Source organism: Bubalus bubalis, chromosome 6, assembly GCF_019923935.1.
Source record: "Bubalus bubalis isolate 160015118507 breed Murrah chromosome 6, NDDB_SH_1, whole genome shotgun sequence".
Taxonomy (NCBI): Eukaryota; Metazoa; Chordata; class Mammalia; order Artiodactyla; family Bovidae; genus Bubalus; species Bubalus bubalis.
The window spans coordinates 12792548-12813408 of NC_059162.1; the positions used below are offsets into that span (position 1 = coordinate 12792548).

General features: G+C 42.0%; 1 protein-coding gene across 7 annotated transcripts in view; it reads left to right on the forward strand.

The window, feature by feature from the left end:
• Positions 1-20861, forward strand: part of FCRL5 (Fc receptor like 5) — a 117416-nt gene that overhangs the window by 18847 nt on the left and 77708 nt on the right. For 5 of the 7 annotated variants that reach the window (XM_044944177.1, XM_025287587.2, XM_006050588.3 and 2 more), the window contains 6 exons: positions 208-486; positions 2793-3071; positions 7540-7803; positions 10485-10763; positions 12042-12320; positions 19639-19917. In XM_044944177.1, the coding sequence (XP_044800112.1) occupies positions 208-486; positions 2793-3071; positions 7540-7803; positions 10485-10763; positions 12042-12320; positions 19639-19917 (1659 nt within the window). The remainder of the gene's footprint in view (positions 1-207; positions 487-2792; positions 3072-7539; positions 7804-10484; positions 10764-12041; positions 12321-19638; positions 19918-20861) is intronic. The other 2 variants (XM_006050591.3, XM_025287590.2) reach the window with 2 other exon arrangements.

The following is a 20861-nucleotide window of genomic DNA, read 5'->3' on the forward strand; positions in this document are numbered from 1 at the left end:
ATACTACTGAATCTCAGGGAGCATTCCTACAAGGAATAGAGAAAGTACTACTGTGCTTTGGGCTGAAGGATATTAGTAATCAAAGGCAGCATCTTTTCTGCCTGCTTTTGTATGTTCTGCTTGCGGGTGCTGAGGATGAACCGTGGTTTTCTCCAAAGCAGTTCCAAGCCTCACTTCGCTGAGAAATATTGTGATCCTTCTCTCTAGAGCTGTTTCCAAGTCCCGTGCTGAAAGCCAGTTCCACCCAGCCCATTGAGGGGAACACAGTGACCTTGACCTGTGAGACCCAGCTCTCTCTACAGAGGCCAGAATTCCAGCTCCTGTTCCGCTTCGTCAAATCATCCATGCGGTCAGAATGGAAAATCTCCCCAGAATTCCAGTTCTCTCCCGTACGTAGAGAAAACTCAGGGTCTTACTGGTGTGAGGCACGGAGATTGAATTCCCTTGTCCAGAAACGGAGTCAGGAATTACAGATACAGGTACAAGGTGAGTGGTAGTGGGTTCTGAGATTTGCCGGAATGGGGCTGGGAAGGGCCGGGCAGAATGACACAACAGTTTGTTTTTCTTTCAGTACTGTGAGACACAATTCGTTCTTTTTTCCTCTGAAGTTAGGCTTCCTTGACATCATTTTTTTTTTTTTTCCCCTGGTGGGCCTATAGGCATGGGCTTCCCAGGTGGTGCTAGTGGTAAAGAGCCCGCCTACCAATGCAGGAGACATAAGAGCCCCGGGTTTGATCCCTGGTTGGGGAAGATCCCTTGGAGGAGGGCATGGCAACCCACTCCAGTATTCTTGCCTGGAGAGTTCCATGGACAGAGGAGCCTGGCGGGCTACAGCCCATAGGGTCACAAACAGCTGGACACAACTGAAGCGACTGAGCACACACACATACACTATAGGCATAAACCACAGAGCCCTTTGACTGAGCTAGATGGACTCTGCTTAGCCAGATGGACAGATTCTTAGAATGTTAGATGCCTGGAGGTGAGCACTTAAGAATAAGAAAACTAAAGGACAAGAGCTTGGGGAGCAAATATTTCTAACTGGATGTATTTAGGGATGATGTTGTTCCCACTGGGCTTCCCTTGTGGATCAGATGGTAAAGAATCTGCCTGCAATGTGGAAGACCTGGGTTCGATCCCTGGGTTGGGAAGATCCCCTGGAGAAGGGAAAAGCTGTCTGCTGCAGTATTCTGGCCTGGAGAAGTCCATGGACTGTACAGTCCATGGGGTCGCAAAGAGTCGGACATGACTGAGTGACTTTCAATTTCACTTTGTACCCCTATTGCTTTTTCCTAAGTCTCTGAAACTGTATAGGTCTTCAAGCATGAATGCCAACCAATGGTCAAATGCCTCTTCTGATTTATTTTGACCTATTGATATCTCATAGGAGCGCTAGGAAGGATGCAGATCTGGGGTGCATGCTCTCCTGAGTGAGGAAATAGTGAAAGTGGTTAGCATTCTCCATCAATTTGCTCCCATTCCCAAGCAAAAGAGACAGTTCCATGTTTCTTCCAAACCATCTGAAATTGGAAGTGTTAGTTGCTCTGTCCTGTCCAACTCTTTGCGACCCCATGGACTAGAGCCCACCAGGCTCCTCTGTCCATGGAATTCCCCAGGCAAGAATACTGGAGTGGGTAGTCATTCCCTTCTCCAGGGGATCTTCCCAACCCAGGGATCAAACCCTGGTCTCCCACATTTCAGGCAGATTCTTTACCATTTGAGCCACCAGGGAAGTCCTTGAAACTGTCTAGATACTATTAATCTTTGTTTTCTAATCATAGGCAACATTTTTTTCTTAGGTATATGATTTGGTCTGGACAATTGAGAGGAAGTAGAGGGTGTTACTCAACAGTTGCAACATAGTGATTTCTAGCATAGGATCTCCCTTCATGTTACTGACGGAACCCAGACCCCAAATCCTACTCCTTATCTGTTCCCAGGTATCTTCCCTTGTTCTTCAAGCCTCCAGGATGACTCAAAAAGGCATTGCCTTTAGCCAATATCCTAGTGTAAAACCATAACCACCTGGAGTGTAGAACACTTTCATCCCAGATTTTCCTATTTTAGGAGGACTATCACAGGTCCACCTCCTCTGACCATCTAACTGACAGGCAGAGGTGTTAAGAAGTGCTTACTCCAGGGCAAGCTTGCTGTATTTGTCAATGATTGATTTCCAACAAAGCACCGAAGTTGTCACAGCTTCAGAACAAGTACCTCCAGTGCCAAGTCTTCCTGTCCTTTCCATCCCCACCACTTCAATGTTGGGCACTGGGTGTAATTTCCAGGATGACTGGCCCATGCTCTGTCAGGTAGGGCATGAGGAGAGGGTGGACATTTTATTCCTTGTGGAATAAATGCTTCCTGGTGGCTCAGATGGTAAAGAATCTGCCTGCAGTGTGGGAGACTTGGGTTTGATGCCTGGGTTGGGAAGATCCCCTAGAGAAGGGAATGACTACCCACTCCAGTATTCTTGCCTGGGGAATTCCAGGCAAGACAGAGGAGCCTGGTGGGCTCTAGTCCATGGGGTCACAAAGAGTTGGACAGGACTGAGCAACTAACACTCTCAATTTCAGGAACTGGCTCCACCAGTTCATTAGGAATTGAAGTTCTCTCAAACCATTGTCTCTCCAGCACTTTCTCCCTCTTCCCAAGCAGAAATCTCCATTCCACCGCAGGTCAACTTCCCATCAGGTCAGCAGACTTAGCCCTTCCCATTCTGTGACTCTTCTTATGTGTCTCATTCTGTGACACCCCAATGCCAAGAATCCCACATGTCATTTTTATTCATTTAGAAACTGTTCGTGACGTCCGAATACATTCCCACCCAGAGTTCGTGTTTGAAGGTCAGGAGCTGGTTCTCATCTGCTCAGTAAATGGAGTTCCAAGGCCCATCACAGTCTCTTGGTACAAAAAACAACCCAGACTTCTGAAGGACAGAGAGCTTCAAACTTCCTCAAAAACAGAATTCAAGGTCCCTGTGGTGCAAAGCAGCGATGCTGGAGAGTATTACTGTATTGCCAGAAACGGTCGCTTTTCCCTTGAGAGCAACTCAGTGATCATCAGTGTGAAAGGTGTGTCTGCCAAGTATCATTTGCAGAACAGCTTTTCAAACTTTGTAAAGACCATGAGGTGGTTGAGTGGGAGTGGGTGTTGATTGTTGCCAATAATTTACTGCTATGAATAATCTACCAGAAGTTAGATTAACAGCAGGGGGATTTAGGGGTAGAATGGGTTGTGGGAGCTTTTGGAAACTCCTAGAAATGGAGGACAGAAAAAGTATTCAATGACTGGCATATGTGTGGTATCTTCATATTTAAAAATTTCTTTTTAAATGAAATGGTTCCTGAACAAATAGAATTTTAGAGCTGGAATGATCTGGGACCTTGTCTCTTGATAGGAGGGCCCTCTTTCTCTTGTAGTAGGTCACATTCTCTCTGTGTCCTCACATAACCTTTCTTCTCTGTCCTTGAAGAGAGAGAGGTCTCTGGTATCTTCCTCTCCTGTAAGGACACCAGTCCTATCTGATTAGGGGGTCAATCTTCTCTTATGACCTCACTTAACCTTTGTTGTTGTTCAGTCTCTAAGTTGTGTCTGACTCTTTGCAACACCATGGACTGCAGCATGCCAGGTTCCCCTATGCTTCACCATCTTCCAGAGTTAGTTCAAATTCATATCCATAGAGTCAGTGATGCTATCTAACCATCTCATCCCCTGCCACCCCCTTCTCCTCTTGCCCTCAATCTTTCCTAGCATCAGGGTCCTTTCCAATGAGTTGGCTCTTTGCATCAGGTGGCCAAAGTATTGGAGCTTTAGCTTCATCATCAGTCCTTCCAGTGAATATTCAGGGTTGATTTTCTTTAGGATTGACTGGTTTGATCTCCTTGCAGTCCAAAAGAGTCTCAAGAGTCTTCTCCAGCACCACAATTTGAAAGCATCAATTCTTCAGCACTCAGTCTTCTTTATGGTCCAGTTCTTACATCCATACCTGGCTGACTACTGGAAAAGCTATATCACTGATAACGATACAGACCTTTGTCAGTAAAGTGATATTTCTGCTGTTTAATATGCTGTCTTTTAGGTTTGTCATAGCTTTCCTTCCAAGGAATAAGTGTGTTTTAATTTTATGGCTGCAGTTACCATCTGCAGTGATTTTGGAGCCCAAGAAAAGAAAATCTGTCACTGCTTCCACTTTTTCCCCCTTCTTTTTGCCATGAAGTGATGGGACCAGATGCCATGATCTTCATTTATTGAATGTTGAATTTCAAGCCAGCTTTTTCACTCTCCTCTTTCACCCTCAACAAGAGGCTCTTTAGCTCCTCTTTACTTTCTGCCATTAGAGTGGTGTCATACCTGAGGTTGTTGATACTTCTCCTGGTAATCTTGATTTCAGCTTGTAATTCATCCAGTCTTGCATTTCACATGATGTGCTCTGCATATAAGTTAAATAAGCAGGGTGACAATATACAGTCTTGTTGTACTCTTTTCCCAATTTTGAACTAGTCCATTGTTCCATGTCTGGTTCTAACTGTTGCTTCTTGACCTGCATACAGGTCCCTCAGGAGACAGGTAAGGTGGTCTGGTAAAAAAGTTTTGTTTATTTATGGCTACACTGGGTCTTTGTTGCTGCATCTGGGCTTTCTCTAGTTGCGGTAGGGGCTACTCTTCATTGAAGTGAGGGCTACTCTTTGTTGCAGTGAGCAGGCTTCTCACTGCAGTGGTTTCTTTTGTTATGGAGTATGGGATCTAGGTGTTCGGGTTCAGTAGTTGTGGCAAACAGGCCTAGTTGCTCCATGGCATGTGGGACTCTTCCTGGACCAGGGATCAAATCTGTATCCCCTGCATTGCAAGGCGGATTCTTAACCACTGGGCCACCAGTGAAATCTGATATTCCCATCTCTTTAAGAATTTTCCACATTTTGTTGTAATCCACACAGTCAAAGTCTTGAGCATAGTCAGAAGCAGATGTTTTACTGGAATTCCTTTGCTTTCTCTATGATCTAATGAATGTTGGCAATTTGATCTCTGATTCCTCTGCCTTTTCTAAATCCATCTTGTACATCCGGAAGTTCTCAGGTCACATATTGCTGAAGACTAGATTGAAGGATTTTGAACATAACCTTGCTAGTGCATGAAATGAGCACAACTGTGTGGTAGTTGGAGTATTCTTTGGCATTGCCCTTCTTTGAGATTGGAATGAAAACTGACCTTTTCCAGTCCCGTGGCCACTGCTGTTTTCTAAATTTACTGAAATGTTGAGTGCAGCACTTTGACAGCACCATCTTTTAGGATTTGAAAAAGCTCAGCTGGAATTCCATCATCTCCACTAACTTTGTTCATAGTATTGCTTCCTAAGGTCCACTTGACTTCACACTCCAGGATTTCTGGCTTTAGGTGAGTGACCACACCATTGTGGTTATCCCAGTCATTAAGACCTCTTTTGTATAGTTCGTCTGTGTATTCTTGCCACCTCTTCTTAATCTTTTCTGCTTCTGTTAGGTCCATACTGTTTCTGTCCTTTATTGTGCCTATCCTTGCATGACATGCTCCCTTGGCATCTCCAACTTTCTTGAAGAGATCTCTAGTCTTTCCCATTCTATTGTTTTCCTCTATTTCTTTACACTGTTCATTTAAGAAGGGCTTATCTCTCCTGGAGAAGGAAACGGCAACCCACTCCAATATTCATGCCTGGAAAATCCCATGGACCGAGGAGCCTGATGGGCTACAATCCATGGGGTCGCAAAGAGTCAGACATGACTGAGCGACTTCTGTGTCTGTGTTCTGTGTATCTCTCCTTGCTGTTCTCTGTAACTCTGCATTCAGTTGGGTATTTTTCCCTTTCTTGCTTACCTTTTGCTTCTCTTCTTTCCTCAACTATTTGTAAACCCTCCTCAGACAACCACTTTGCCTTCTTGCATTCCTTTTTCTTGGGGATGATTTTGGTAACTGCCTCCTCTACAGTGGTGTGAGCTTCCATCCATCATTCTTCAGGCACTCTGTCTACTAGATCTATTCATCACTTTCACTGTATAACCATGAGTGATTTGATTTATTAGGTCATACCTGAATGGCCTAGTGGTTTTCCCCACTTTCTTCAATTTAAGTCTGAATTTTGCAATAAGGAGCTCATGATCTGAACCATGGTCAACTCAAGGTCTTGTTTTTGCTCACTATATAGAGATTTACAATCTTCAGCTGCCAAGAAGCTGACGCTTCAGTCATTTAACCTTATTTCCTTAAAGGCTCTGTCTCCAAATATAGTCATATTGGAGGTCGTGACTTCAATATATGTATTAAAGAGGAACACAGTTCACTCCATAACACCATCCCCATTGGCTTTGAATAAGTGTCTCTATCTTGTGGTCCTCATCCTTCAACCAGTTCAGATACTATCATACCCCTTAATATGTCTGCAACATCTCTCTCTCTCCTTTCTTGATCTCCAGCATCTGTAGAACTCACCATTTTTCTCTTTTCTTTCTTTATCCGTTGAATCCACATATGCTTGAGTTTCCAATCAATCATAGTAATTCAAATTATTCCTCTATCCCAGGGTTATGGAGATATCTGTTGTTTCCATCAACATAGTAATTCAAATAATTCCTCTATCCCAGGGTTATGGAGATATCTGTTGTTCCCATCAACAATTAATTATTTTCAATAACCAATGTGCAAATCCATGTAGGTTACAGCAACAGGTAGTAACATCAGTTACTCCAACCATGTAACTATGGTTACTACACCACCCCAAACTACCCTACCTCCTTTACCAGTATCTAATACCATCTTACCCTCAGTACTGTTAAGGTGGTTGTGGTAGTGACAGGAAAATAGCTTTGATAGAGCCCTGTGCTGTTCCATTCATTGGTGGAAAGCTCCAGTTCCACTTTTAAGGAGTCGACGTTATTTAACTTTGGAACAGGAGTCAAGAGACAGACTTAGGCCCTGTCTGGCCCTGAAAACATCCTGATGAGTTATCACAGACAGATCTCCTAACCTCTTCCTGACTCAGTTTTCTCACCTATAAATAGAGAGGGTCAGGCTGGATACAGGGAGAGTATAGGAATGGAGAAGATTCTAGAAGAGTATGTGAATGTCTGACAGAAAAGAGAACGGGGCAGAGGCCTGAGGCCAATCCCAGCAAAGAGAAAAAGGAGAGCAGGGACTGACAGGAAGACTAAGAGTGGCTTGGGCAGGTGAGGGGACAAATCTTCCAAGTCATATGGCAGAGGGAAGGAGCAAGGTAAATGTGTCAGTCTGATGGTAGCAAAATCAGGGATTTCTTCCCCAAGAACATCATTTCCCCTGGAAAATGGGAGTCAGGTCACCTAACAAGGGGAGATAGGAGAGGAGAAGGGCCAGGTCTGATGGAGAAGGAGAAGACCAACATGGAGAATAGGAAAGAGCTGGGGAGAAAAGTCAGGAGACGGTGAGCTGCCCTGAAAGCCAGTGGACATGAGATTGGACATTTCATTAGCCACTGATTGACAGCTTCAGGAAGTGTTAGGAGCAACTGTTAACTAAGTTTTTTCTCTTCCTCAGTCCCTGTGTCTCAACCTGTCCTCACTCCCAGACCTCCTGGGACCTGGACTCTTGTGAGAGATAAGATAAGCCTTCTGTGTGAAGTTCAGAGAGGTTCTCTGCCTATCTGGTACCAGTTTTTTTATGAAGATGTGTTGCTTATGAAGACAAAATCCACTTCAGAGAGAAAAATGTTCCATAGATTGTCTCTGACTGAAAATCACTTTGGAAAGTACTACTGCACAGCTGACAATGGCCTTGGCCCTCAGAGGAGTGAGGCTGTGAGTAAGTAAGCCTCCCTATCATTAGTAAGCCTAGGATCTGTTAGAGACCTATACTTGGCCTCTATCCCTGACTGCTCCAGAAATGTGTTCCCACCTTCAAATTTCACCTACTTTTTCATCTGGCCAAACCAATGTCCTTCTCAACACCCCAGCTCACTGAGACAGCTATCTGCTGCTTTTGAGCCTTGTTCCTTCAGCAGACCGTGTGCCATTGTGCCCCTGGCTGCCTGCACAGCAGCTCTGTCTTTCCTGGACCCCAACCTCTGAGGAGTCAAGTGCTTCTTTCTTTTTGTCTTCTTGTCTTGTGAACCCCCCAGATTCCTGATTTTCATCCATTACACTGTCCCCTGTAGCCACAAAATCAGTTCTCCCTGAGGCACAGATTTGTCTCTTGTCCCTTTCATATCAGATACTGATCATTTACAGTGTACAAAACCAGGTAAGATGTAAAGACAAGGAGCATGATCATAGTTACTCCAAATATGACCCTCTTTTTAAGAAAATGTTTATCAGAGTGTAGTTGAATTACAGTGTTATGTTAGTTTCAAGTGTACAGCAAAGTGGATCAGTTATACATAAATATATACACATTCATTTTTAGATTCTTTTCCAATATAGGTCATTACAGAATATTGAGTTAAGTTCCCTGTGCTTTACAGTAGTCTTTATTAGTTATCCCTTTTATATATAGCAGTAATGTATATGTCAGTCCCGATCTCCCAATTTATTCCCTCCCTCACTCTTTTACCCCCTGGTAACCACAAGTTTACCATAAGTAAATGATAAGTTTAATTCAACATAACCACATTGAGTAAGCTCTTTTAGAGTTGGTTAGGTAGCAATGTGAAAGGGGCCCAAATGGGGAAAGGCTGGCAGCAGATCAAGAGATAACCACTGTGAGCCAAGAGGAACTCACCTCTGCTTGCCTGATTTAAGGCCCTAATGGCGAATGTCAACTCAAAATCAAGTTAGATAGGTTTCAGTTGATCCCTGAATCTCAGTTTTGTGTCATCTATGTGTGGGCAAAGCCCAAGCCCAATTTTAGGGAGCAGTGTGATTTGGGTTTGTACTGATGGTAGAGTCCAGTCCTGGCTGGTCCTGGAAGCAACCTGTTTTCTCTTCTGTCTGAAAAACAAACAACAACAAAAAAAAGCTGAGCCAGGCTGGAGATAAGCCAGAATGCAGCCCCTCCCACAATAAATATGCAAAAGTTTTAAAGGAAAGGATCAGGGAACCCTGGAAGGAGACATCAAATGAAAGAGACAGAGAAGCTGTGCTCCTGACATCCACAGACCCAAGGAATTTGGAGGCAAGAGGTCATCATCAGATGCTCTCAGAGATGCACAAAGTTCTATAGAATGGCTGCTTTATCCACCTCCTAGGTAATCACTGCATATAGTATGTATGTCAGACTATACTGACATCTAAGGATACATAGACTAGACCAACACTGTAGGAGTTTTTAACAAAGTGAAACCAAGTGAGGGAGAGTTTTAAGCAAAAGACAGTAGAGGCCAAGTCAGAGAAGGCAGAGCTGATATATGATGAAAGATAAGAATTGAGTCACATCCCCTGAATTTAGCCACAAAGCACTGAAAAGGAAAGCAGAAGAATACAGGGGAGAACCTGGTTTGATAGCTGGGTTTGATGGCTGCCTCACCACGTACTAGCTATGCAGTTTAACCCCAGTGGGCCTCACTTTCCTCATGTGTGAAATAAAGGCAGTAATAATAGCTTCTCAGGATTGTTTTGATCATTAAATTAGTGTTTGCCTACATATGTTTACAAATAATATATGACAAATGCACACCAGACACATAGTTAAAAACATTATATTATATCATGTGAGTGAGTGAGTGAAGTCGCTCAGTTGTGTCCAACTCTTTGCAACCCCATGGACTGTAGCCTATCAGGCTCTTCCATCCATGGAATTTTCTAGGCAAGAGTACTGGAGTGGGGTGCCATTTCTTTCTCCCGTATTATATCATAAGTATCTATTATTATCATCATTATCATTATAATCACAAACATGAAAATTAACTTTAGTATGTTGGTGGGGATAAAAACAAGGTTGTATTGAGCAAATTATCAGAGTGAGAGAAAAAAGTAGAGACAGTGCTTCTTCTATGAGTCTTTCCACAGAAAAGAAACATTGAGAACATTAAATGTAGATAGGATTTTGTTTTGTTGTTTTACTAAAGGGGAGAGGATTAAGCACATCTAAGTGGTGTTTGGAAGAAGTGAATAGATGCAGAGAATTTATATCTGGGACACATGGAGGTGAGCTCAGGGTCAAGAAAGAGCAGGATCCTCCTTGAGTTGGTGGAGGGGCAGCTCGTCCAAGGTCACCAGACAGGGGAGAAGCAAGGGGCTGATGCAGGTAAATGGTGTGAGTCTGGTGGCAGCAAACTAAGGGACTTCTTCCTCAATAACATCTATTCCTCTGGAAAATGGGAGTGAGGTGACCTAACAAGAGGAGACAGGAAAGGAGAAGGGCCAGGTCTAATGGGAAAGGAGAAGACCAACAAGGAGAACAGAAGAGAGGTGGGGAGAAAAGCCAGGAAGGCTCTGGTGTGCCCTGACAGCCAGTGGACTTGAGACTGAACATTTCACTAGCCACTGATTGACAGCTTCAGAAAGTGGCAGAAGCAACTGCTGACTAAGGTTTTTCCTCTCCCTCAGTCCCTGTGTCTAAACCTGTCCTCACCTTCAGCTCTCCTGGGACCAGGACTTTTGTGGGAGATAAGATGAGCCTTCAGTGTGAAGTTCAGAGAGGTTCTCTGCCCATCTGGTACCAGTTTTTTCGTGAAGATGTCTTGCTCAAAAAGAGAGAAGCCATTTCATGGATAACAGAATCCTATAGCTTCTCTCTGATTGTAAAGCATTCTGGGAACTACTACTGCACAGCTGACAATGGCTTTGGCCCTCAGAGAAGTGAGGCCATAAGCCTCTCCATCACCGGTAAGCCCTAGTTCTGTTAGTGACCCATCCCTGGCCTCTATCCTTGTGAAAGTAAAAGTCACTCAGTCATGTCCAACTCTTTGTGACCCCATGGACTATACAGTCCATGGAATTCTCCAGGCCAGAATACTGGAGTGGGTAGCCTTTCCCTTCTTCCGGGTATCTTCCCAACCCAAGGATCAAACCCAGGTCTTCCACATTGCAGGCAGATTCTTTACCAGCCGAGCCACAAGGGAAGGCTGGCCTGTATCCTTGACCCCTCCAAAAATGTGTTCCCACCTTCAGGTTTTCCCTGATTCTTCCTCTGGCCGAACTTATGTCATTCTCAATACCCAGGTTCTCTTGAGACAGCTGTCTGTTGCTTTTGAGCCTTGTACTATGAGCAACTCAGATGTTATCACACCCCTAGCCTCCTGCAGAGCAGCTCTCTCCTGGACCCCAACTCTGAGTAGCCCCAATGTTTCTCTTTTTCTGTCCTCTTGTCCTGCTAATCCACAGATTTCTGATTTTCATTAATTACATTGTTCCCCATAGCTACAAAATCAGTTCCGATGGTCATTGAGTTGTCACTTGTCCCTTTGCTATCGGATACTCCTAGATGATTCAGTGGTAAAGAATCTGCCTGCCCAAGCAAGAGATACAGGAGATGCTGTTTTGATTCCTGGGTTGGAAAGATAGTCTGGAGTAGGAAATGGTAACCCTCTCCAGTATTCTTGCTTGAAAATATTCCATGGGCAGAGGAGCCTGGTAGACTGCAGTCCATGTGGTCACAAAGAGTTGGACATGACTGAGCAACTGAGCACACAAGCACTGATCCATTTACAGATACAAAACCATAAAAGATACAAAGACAGGGAGCAGGATCATAGTTATACCAAAGATGTCCTTCTTGAGTAAGCACTTTTAGAGTTGTTTAGGCAGCAGTGTGAGAGGACACAGAGGGGAGGGCCTGGAAGCAGGGCAAGGGGCATCCATTCTGAGTCAAGAAGAATTCACCTCTGCTTGCTTGGCTTAAGGTCCCAAAGTCCATGAAAGTGACTGTCAGCTCAGTATGAAGTTAAAATGGTTTCTGTTGAGCCTTGAATCTCGTTTTGTTTTGTTTTGTTTTGTTTTTTGCCATCTATGTGTGGCCAAACTCCAAGCCCAATTTTAGGGGGCAGTGTGATTCATGCTGTCCTGAGGGCCAGTGGACATAAGACTGGATATTTCACTAGTCACTGATTAACAGCTCCAGGCAGTGGGAGAAGCAACTGTTGACTAAGTTTTTCTCTCCCTCAGTGCCCGTGTCTCAACCTGTCCTCACCCTCAGCCCTCCTGGAACCCAGACTCTTGTGGGAAATGAGGTGAGACTTCAGTGTGAAGTTCAGAGAGGATCTTCGCCCATCTGGTACCAGTTTTTTCATGAAGATGTGTTACTCACAAGGATAGAAGCTACTTCATGGAGAACAAGGTCCTATAGCTTCTCTGTGACTGCAGAGCATTCTGGGAACTACTACTGCACAGCTGACAATGGCTTTGGCCCTCAGAGCAGTGAGACCATTAACCTCTCTGTCATTGGTAAGTTCTGGATTCCTGCTAGTGACCCATCCCTGACCCAGATCCTTGTCATGCCAACTCCTTTCAGAGATTTTCATGGATCTCCAAGTTTCCTACACCATCAACCTAATGCTCATCTTGTTTCCCTTCTCAAAGAACCATCTATCTGTGGGCTTCAGTCCTCATTCAGCCCTCACTCAACCAGGCCCCTAAGATAGCTCAACACCTTCCCCCACTTTTACCAAATGAATTTATTTTCCCAAAAGTCCCTGGTGGCTCAGATGGTAAAGAATATGCCTACAGTGCAGAAGACCCAGTTTTCAGCCCTGGGTCAGGAAGATACCCTGAAGTAGGAAATGGCAACCTACTCCAGTATTCTTGCCTGGAAAATTCCATGGACAGAGGAGCCTGGATGGTTACAGGCCATGGTATCACAAAGAGTTGGACATGACTGAGAGACTAATACTTTTATGTTCCCAAATTATTTTTTCAGGCCCTGCGTGTTCAGTCTCCAAGCCAATTTCTCTTAACTGGATGCACAGAAGCATCTCATATCTCCCCACTAATACCTACATATTAATTTAGCTACAAGCTCAGGCATATGGACATATAGTGGGCAAGAGCTTACTTTCTCCAAAAGCTTCTGAAGCAGTTCAGACTCTTGCTGCTGCTGCTGCTAAGTCACTTCAGTGGTGTCTGACTCTGTGCGACCCCATAGACGGCAGCCCACCAGGCTTCCCCATTCATGGGATTCTCCAGGCTGGAGTGGGTTGCCATTTCCTTCTCCAATGCATGAAAGTGAAAAGTGAAAGTGAAGTCGCTCAGTCGTGTCCGACTTTTAGCAATCCCATGGACTACAGCCTACCAGGCTCCTCCATCCATGGGATTTTCCAGGCAAGAGTACTGGAGTGGGGTGCAATTGCCTTCTCCAGTTCAGACTCTTACAGTAGGTTTAAAGAGGGCTGAAAGTGAAAGGAAGAAAAGAAATGGCTTCCTGGAAGCCAACTCACTGGGTTTTCTGGGGTTTCTGGGATCTTTTGACTTAACCCAGTAATAACACAAGTGTCATTTCTTTGTATTATGTTTTCAACAGTTTTGTTGCAGTATGACATATATTTGTACATGTATACGAACCATCAGTGTACAGTTCATGGTTGCCTATAGAACCATGAAAAAGTGTCATTTTAGGATTAAAATTGCTTCCATTTACTTTTGGAATCTTCATGTAGAAGAGAGTGAAAGTTCAGTTTTCTTTTCAGAGAAGCAGAAATACAGAGAAATCTTGAGTCAGATGTACCAGATCATTTTAGATAAGAAATAAAAAGACCTTGATGTCTCTGGGGGGTGAGGGTTTGCTAAGAAAATCCAGGGAATAAAAAAAAAGGAAGACAACATATCTAGATTCATGGAATAAGAACTGAGAGATTTCTCAGAATTCAACTTATTTCTCAAAAACAGATTATATTGATGCTTGATGAGCTAGATGCTTTCATTATTATCTACTCCTAGCCCTGCCATCTGTTTCCTTTCTCTGTCCTTCTGCCCCATTTTTCGTATTGCTCCTAAGTGCTTTCACTCTCATTCTTAAGACTATCTTATGACTTATCTTGCCTCAAACCTCCTGCAAATTTCATCATTGACTGTCTTAGACTTTGCAATAGGATATCCTGCTCTGTATTTTAACATCTGCCCCAACTGCCAATGCTGTATGGTTTGCTACCAAAGCAGTGCTTCTAACAAGTCTAATTAGCCAAGCAGCCTAACTCTAAGACACCTCACAAGCCACAGGCAAGTCTATACATGAAATATTCTTAAACCAACTGCCTACCTCCAGTTCAACAAGTGGTGGCAGAGGGAGCAGGGTCAATTGGGACAACATGACATATAATGAACTACATTGAAGAAAATAGTTTTTCTAGGAATGATATACGCAGCAGGGCCTCTGAGGTTTCCTAGAAAGAGAAGTGTACATGTAAAACATCTTGCTTGAGTTGTGTGATATCATTGTGGATAAGAATATCTGAATTCTAGCCCTAGTTGTGAAAATAGCTAGTTCATAATTTAGGCAAAATTTTAAATTTTTCTTTGTCTTACTGTTTAACTTTCTCTTGAAAGTTAGATAAGACAGTAATTAGTGTTCCTTAAAGCCCCGGCATTCTGTGATTTGAGTTGGAATAAGAACCCAAAGGTAATGAATTCATGATTCTCTGGAAGAAATAAGGTGGGTGTCCCTTTTTTTTTTACCTGGAAAAGCAAAGGAGAGCATCACTTTGACAGAGTCTCATCATCCTTCAAGGTGGTGGGGAGGAGTTAGGGGAAATCACTTTTAGGGTTTGAGAAACAGAAATTAGTCAGAATATGATGGTAACTACAAGTGTGGTCTGGTCAGACTTTAAATTAGGCACGTTCCTGTTATGGTCTGTGGGTTCCTGTTAGGAACCCATGAGTCCATCTGGAGTCCTTATTACTGTGGTCCTATCCTGAAACTGATCAGTCTGAAAGATCTCTTGCTCCTTGACAGTTCTTGTTTCAGATCATAATAAAATATGACCAAAGGAAGACACTGCCCCTATATAAATTGTTGAGTAAAGAGATTACTTATGAAATGTAAATGCTCTGAGATTCAAACTCTAAAGCCTGAAGCTGAGCTATCAAGGAAAGTCCCAAGTCCTAAAGACATCCTCTTTCTCATGACCATGTTTTATTTTCTTCTCAAATTTAATGTTATCTAAAACCTTTTTATTTCTTATTTCATGTGTATCTTTCTGAATACCAGAGTATAAGCTCCATGAAAATGGAACCTTTTTAGTTTTGGTCCGCTCTGCATCCCTGTGCCTACTCGGTGTCTGGCACAAAATAGGTCTTCAGTGAGCATTTGTAATTCCTTGAACAAAATGTCTTTCAGTTGAGATGAGGAAGAAAAGACTAGGGAGAGAACTCTGGTCTTCGCATCTGCTTATACCAACTGAACAGAAATAAATGAGCCTTAAATTAACACACAAATTGAGCAGCTTCACACTGAGCCATGCAGACTCTCTGACAAAATAATTTGTTTTGTGTGTGTGTGTGTGTGTGTGTTTTGAGGGAATATACCCCAAAGAGAAGACATGGAAATTTCATGGGAATATAAACTGATAAGATATGCCCATTTTGAATCTATCAACACACACACATACACAGAGCATTCTCAAGCAAATACAAGAGCCTGAATATAACTTTATTCATTGAAGTATAAGCCATAAACAAAAGAAGTCTAATATGGGAATTTTTGCTTCGATGCATTTAAAACTATAAAAGGGAGAGAAAAAGCACAAAATTCCTAATAACGTTAAGAAGAAGAATTGCTTTAGGAAACAAAAAAGTTTTCTGGATATTCTTAATACAATTAAAGAAAAGACTTATGTCCATAAAGACTTATGGACTCCAGGGGGAGAAAATTACAATGGGGAAATTAATGAGGTTAAAGAAGAGATGATAAGATAACAGAAAAGAAAAACAAGTATGTGTATATGTATGTATGTATGTGTGTATATATATATATATATATATATATATATAAAATCAGAGCTCAGGAGAAAAACCAAAGAAAACAATAAAGCTATTTTAGAAATAAAATCCAAATTTGATGGAAATGCATACTTCTGAAATCTGTTAACTGAATGGAGTTGGTATAAGAAAATAATATGGAGCCCAAGGTAGAAAGACACAGAAAAAGGAAAAAGAAATTAAAATATGGAGATCAGATAATGAAGACCACAAGTGTCGATAATTAAGTGTCTAAAGAGAGAAACAAAACTCAAAGATTTAATTAAAAATTTCTTGACTTGTTTTATACATCAGTGTCTGTTTTGCTGTCTCGTACACAGGGTTATTGTTACCATCTTTCTAAATTCCATATATATGTGTTAGTAAAACTAATACAGTTATGTGAAGTTTAAAAATAAAATAAAATTTAAAAAAAAATTTCTTGACTTGAAGAAAACTTGAGTATATAGATTAAAAGACATATCTTAATGAGGTTATTGATTTTCAAGGCTAAAAATATACACATGCACATGCATGAGTGTGTGTGTGTGTGTGTGTGTGTGTGTGTGTGTGTGTGTGTGTGTATGATCATGGCAAAAAAAAAAGAGTCATCTCAGAAAGAAAAAATATTAAGTGGTCTTAGATTTTACATAGAAGTCAATACTAAAAGAGAGAAACAATGTTCAGACTGGCAGTTTCAGAGGAGAAATGAGAATTGAGAATTTTATCAATAACCTCAAATATACAGATGACACCACTCTTATGGCAGAAACTGAAGAACTAAAGAGCCTCTTGAAAGTGAAAGAGGAAAGTGAAAAAGTTGGCTTAAAGCTCAGGGCAAGGGTGGGAAGATATGGGAGAAAGGCATTGAAACATGTAAAATATCATATGTGAAATAAATTGCCAGTCCAGGTTTGATGCATGATATATGGTGCTCAGGGCTGGTGCACTGGGATGACCCAGAGGGATGGGATGGGGAGAGAGGTGGGAGGGGGGTTCAGGATGGGGAACACATGTACACTCATGGCAGATTCAAGTCAATGTATGGCAAAACCAATACAATATTGTAAAGTAAAATAAATAATTAAATTAAAAAAAAAACTCAACATTCAGAAAACATGGCATCCAGTCCCATCATTTCATGGTAAATAGATGGAGAAACAGTGGAAACAGTGAGAGACTTTATTTTTCTGGGCTCCAAAATCACTGTAGATGGTGACTGCAGCCATGAAATTAAAAGACACTTACTCCTCGGAAGGAAAGTTATGACCAACCTAGACAGCATATTAAAAAGCAGAGACATTATTTTGTTAAAAAAGGTCCGTCTAGTCAAGGCTATGGTTTTTCCAGTGGTCATGTATGGGTGTGAGAGTTGGACTATAAAAAAGCTGAGTGCAGAAGAAATGATGCTTTTGAACTGTGGTGTTGGAGAAGACTCTTGAGAGCCCCTTGGACTGCAAGGAGATCCAACCAGTCCATCTTAAAGGAGATCAATCCTGGGTGTTCATTGGTAGGACTGATTTTGAAGCTGAAACTCCAATACTTTGGCCACCTGATGCGAAGAGCTGACTCTTTTGAAAAGACCATGATGCTGGGAAAGATTGAGGGCAGGAGGAGAAGGGGATGACAGAGGATGAGATGATTGGATGGCATCACGGACACAATGGCCATGGGTTTGGGTGGACTCTGGGAGTTGGTGATGGACAGGGAGACCTGGCGTGCTGTGGTTCATGGGGTCGCAAAGAGTCAGACACGACTGAGTGACTGAACTGAACTGAACTGATATCAAATCAAAAAGACATTTTCAAATGTGCCAGGATTCAAAGAACTTAGTACCCATTAACCCCTCTTGAAAAATTATTTGATGACAAACTCTAGCCTAGCAGAGATAAAAATTAATATAAAAGACTCAAAATGAAGAAACTGTGATATGAAAAGTGAATACTGAATCTATTCACATCAGTAGGTCTCAGCCTTGGCTCCATATTAGATTGATGTTGATGTATGGAAGAACCATCACAATATTATAAAGTAATTATCCTCCAATCAAAAATTAAATGAAAAAAGAGTTACCTAGGAGTATTGAAAAAGATATTTTACTAAGCTCTCTCCAGACCAATTTAATTCAGAATCTTTCAGATGAGGCCTCATAATCCTTTTTTTTTTTTTAACACATCCTCAGTTGAAAATATTGTACAAATAGGGTTGAAAATCACTGATTAAGACAAAAAACAAAGGCTAGGCAATATAAGAGTTATGGCTACAGAATAGAAAGCAACTATTATAAATGTTAAAACAGTAAAAGGCAACAAAGGGCTATCTAGTCAAAGCTGTTTTTTCCAGTAGTTGTGTATGAATGTGAGAGTTGACCATACTGAAAGCTGAGTGCCAAATAATTGATGCTTTTGAACTGTGATGTTGGAGAAAACTCTTGAGAGTCCCTTGAACTGCAAGGAGATCCAACCAGTCCATACTAAAGGAAATCAGTCCTGAATATTCATTGGAAGGACTGATGCTGAAGCTGAAACTCTAGTACTTTGGCCACCTGATATGAAGAACTGACTTCATTGGAAAAGACCCTGATGCTGGGAAAGATTGAAGGCAGGAGGAGAAGGGGACAACAGGGGATGGGATGGTTGGATGGCATCAGTGACTCGGTGGACATGAGTTTGAGCAAGTTCCGGGAGTCGGTGATGGACAGGGAAGCCTGGTGTGCTGCAGTCCATAGGGTCACAAAGAATTGGACACAACTGAGCGACTGAACTTAACTGAACTGAAAACAGTTAAAAATACGTGTAACAAAGAAAAATCAGTCAGAGGGAATCGAGGAAATAAAAAAAAACAATTTTCTTCCTATTTCATAATGGAGGACAAAAATTCATTTGGTAATTTAGAAAAATTAATGACAGATTCAAAAGTTTTCATTTTGCAAATAATTTCTGAATACTTTTATAGACTGCAACTCATCAATTAATGGATTATAATTCACTAGCAGTCCATAAAAAATCAGTAAAGTGTAACGTTCCCATAGGATAGAATAAGTAAATTCTTCAGACAAACAACTGTAAAGTTTAAGACTAGGAAAAGAGACATAAAAAGGAAAATAAGTCTGTGTGTTTATGTGACTGTAATTGATCAGAGAGTGGGGGAAGGAGACTCTTATAAACCATGAGTGTAAGTGCAAATTGGTTGAAACTTTTTGAAGAACAATGTAGCATTATATATCATTATTTGAATGCTTTATCACAGTTCCAGAAATCCCACTTGTAAGAATTTATCCTAAGAAATCTATTGACAAAGCACAATGATATATATACAGAATTGTGTATGGAGCCTTATTCAAAATTAGAAAAAGATAGCAACCTAAAGTTCCATAAAGGGGGATTGCTTAAGTGTGTTACAGTAAATTCATACTGTGGGATGCTTTGTGGTTGTTAAAAATAACCAAGCAATATTTACCCTAAAATATCAAATTTTAAATTTAAAAGAGTTGCTTTTTATGCATGTAAATTATACCTCAATAAAACTTATTTTTTAAGCAAGTGAGATAGATCCTTAAGTAATAACATAGAATGATGGTCATGATATTTTGCTAATTGGGAAAATCAGCTTGTAGACCAGTATGTATCTTGTGCTCCCATGCATATATGTGGGTTTTTTATGCATTTATTTGTGTTGATAAGGCTGAGTGTTCTTACACATAGAAAAGATCTAGAAAGTGTCACCAAATTATCAGCAGAGGTAACCTCTGGAAAACAAAAATAGAGGAAATGGGAAAAGATACTGATATCAACTAACTCGTTTTTGCTTTCAGTTCCAGTATCTCGCCCTGTTCTCACGCTCAGGCTTCCCAGGGACCAGGCTGTGGTGGGGGATGTGGTGGAACTTCACTGTGAGGCCCAGAGAGGCTCTCCCCCGATCCTGTACCAGTTTTATCATGAGGATGTCACCCTCGGGAGCAGCTCAAGTGCCTCTGGAGGGGGTGCTTCCTTCAACCTCGTTCTGAAGACAGAGCATTCTGGGAACTACTTCTGTGAGGCCAACAATGGCCAGGGGGTCCAGCGCAGTTACACAGTGTCACTCAGTGTCAGAGGTAAGTGGACCCAACTACAGCACAACCAGAGACAGACCATCTCCCCCACCTTTCCCAGTAGCCGAGATTGGAGTTACCCCAGGGACACTTGCTGTGGGACATCATTGCTAGCCTGCTGTCTACACAGCCTCCATCTGAGAGTTCTGTATTCTACATTTTTAGGAACTTGAGCCTTGCTTTTGCTTGCTTTGCCTCTCCTGGTAGCAACACTGCAGCCATTTTGACCCAAAGTATCCTAATGTAGGAATAAAGGCTTTTCAAATGCAAGTTGCATCCTGGCCAACAATGATCAGCAAAAAAAAAAGTTTAAAAGAAACTATAAAGTTCAGCTTGTCTCAGAAGAGATTTAGTTGGGGTTTCCTCTATCTTTCAATCAATAAAAAGGCCAACTCATTCTTTCAAGGGCTCATAAATTTTGCTCTAGCCTCTCCTGCCACTGTCCCAAGGCAGCTCAGATCCTCACCCTGAACTCCTGCTAAAAGGCTTCTCAACATCATTCTCCTGAATTCTCTCTTACCTGTCATTCAACAGTATCACTCTTTCCCACCTGGCCATCATGGGCTGGCCTCCTAGTCATGCCCACTTCCAGTGCAAGCTTGACACCACTCTCATAGTCTTCCACTCTACACTCTGTCATCATTCTATGACTGTAATGCCCACATGGATGACCTACTCAACACCATGGCTTGTCATCCTTTCCACAACTCTCATGCACTCCCCGGTACACACACTACTCCACTTACCTGACCACAGCCTTCTATCCTTCTGCTTGTTTCTTCAACTCCTCTAATCACTATTGTCCTCAGACCTCAACAGAACTCCCAGTCCATTAGCACCTTTACTTCCTCCCAGACAATAACACCCTTGGCTCCTGTTTGTCTTTGTATCCATCCAGTAACTTATCCTTCCTCTTCCTAAGGTACAGAATAGAAGACTGCTTCCTA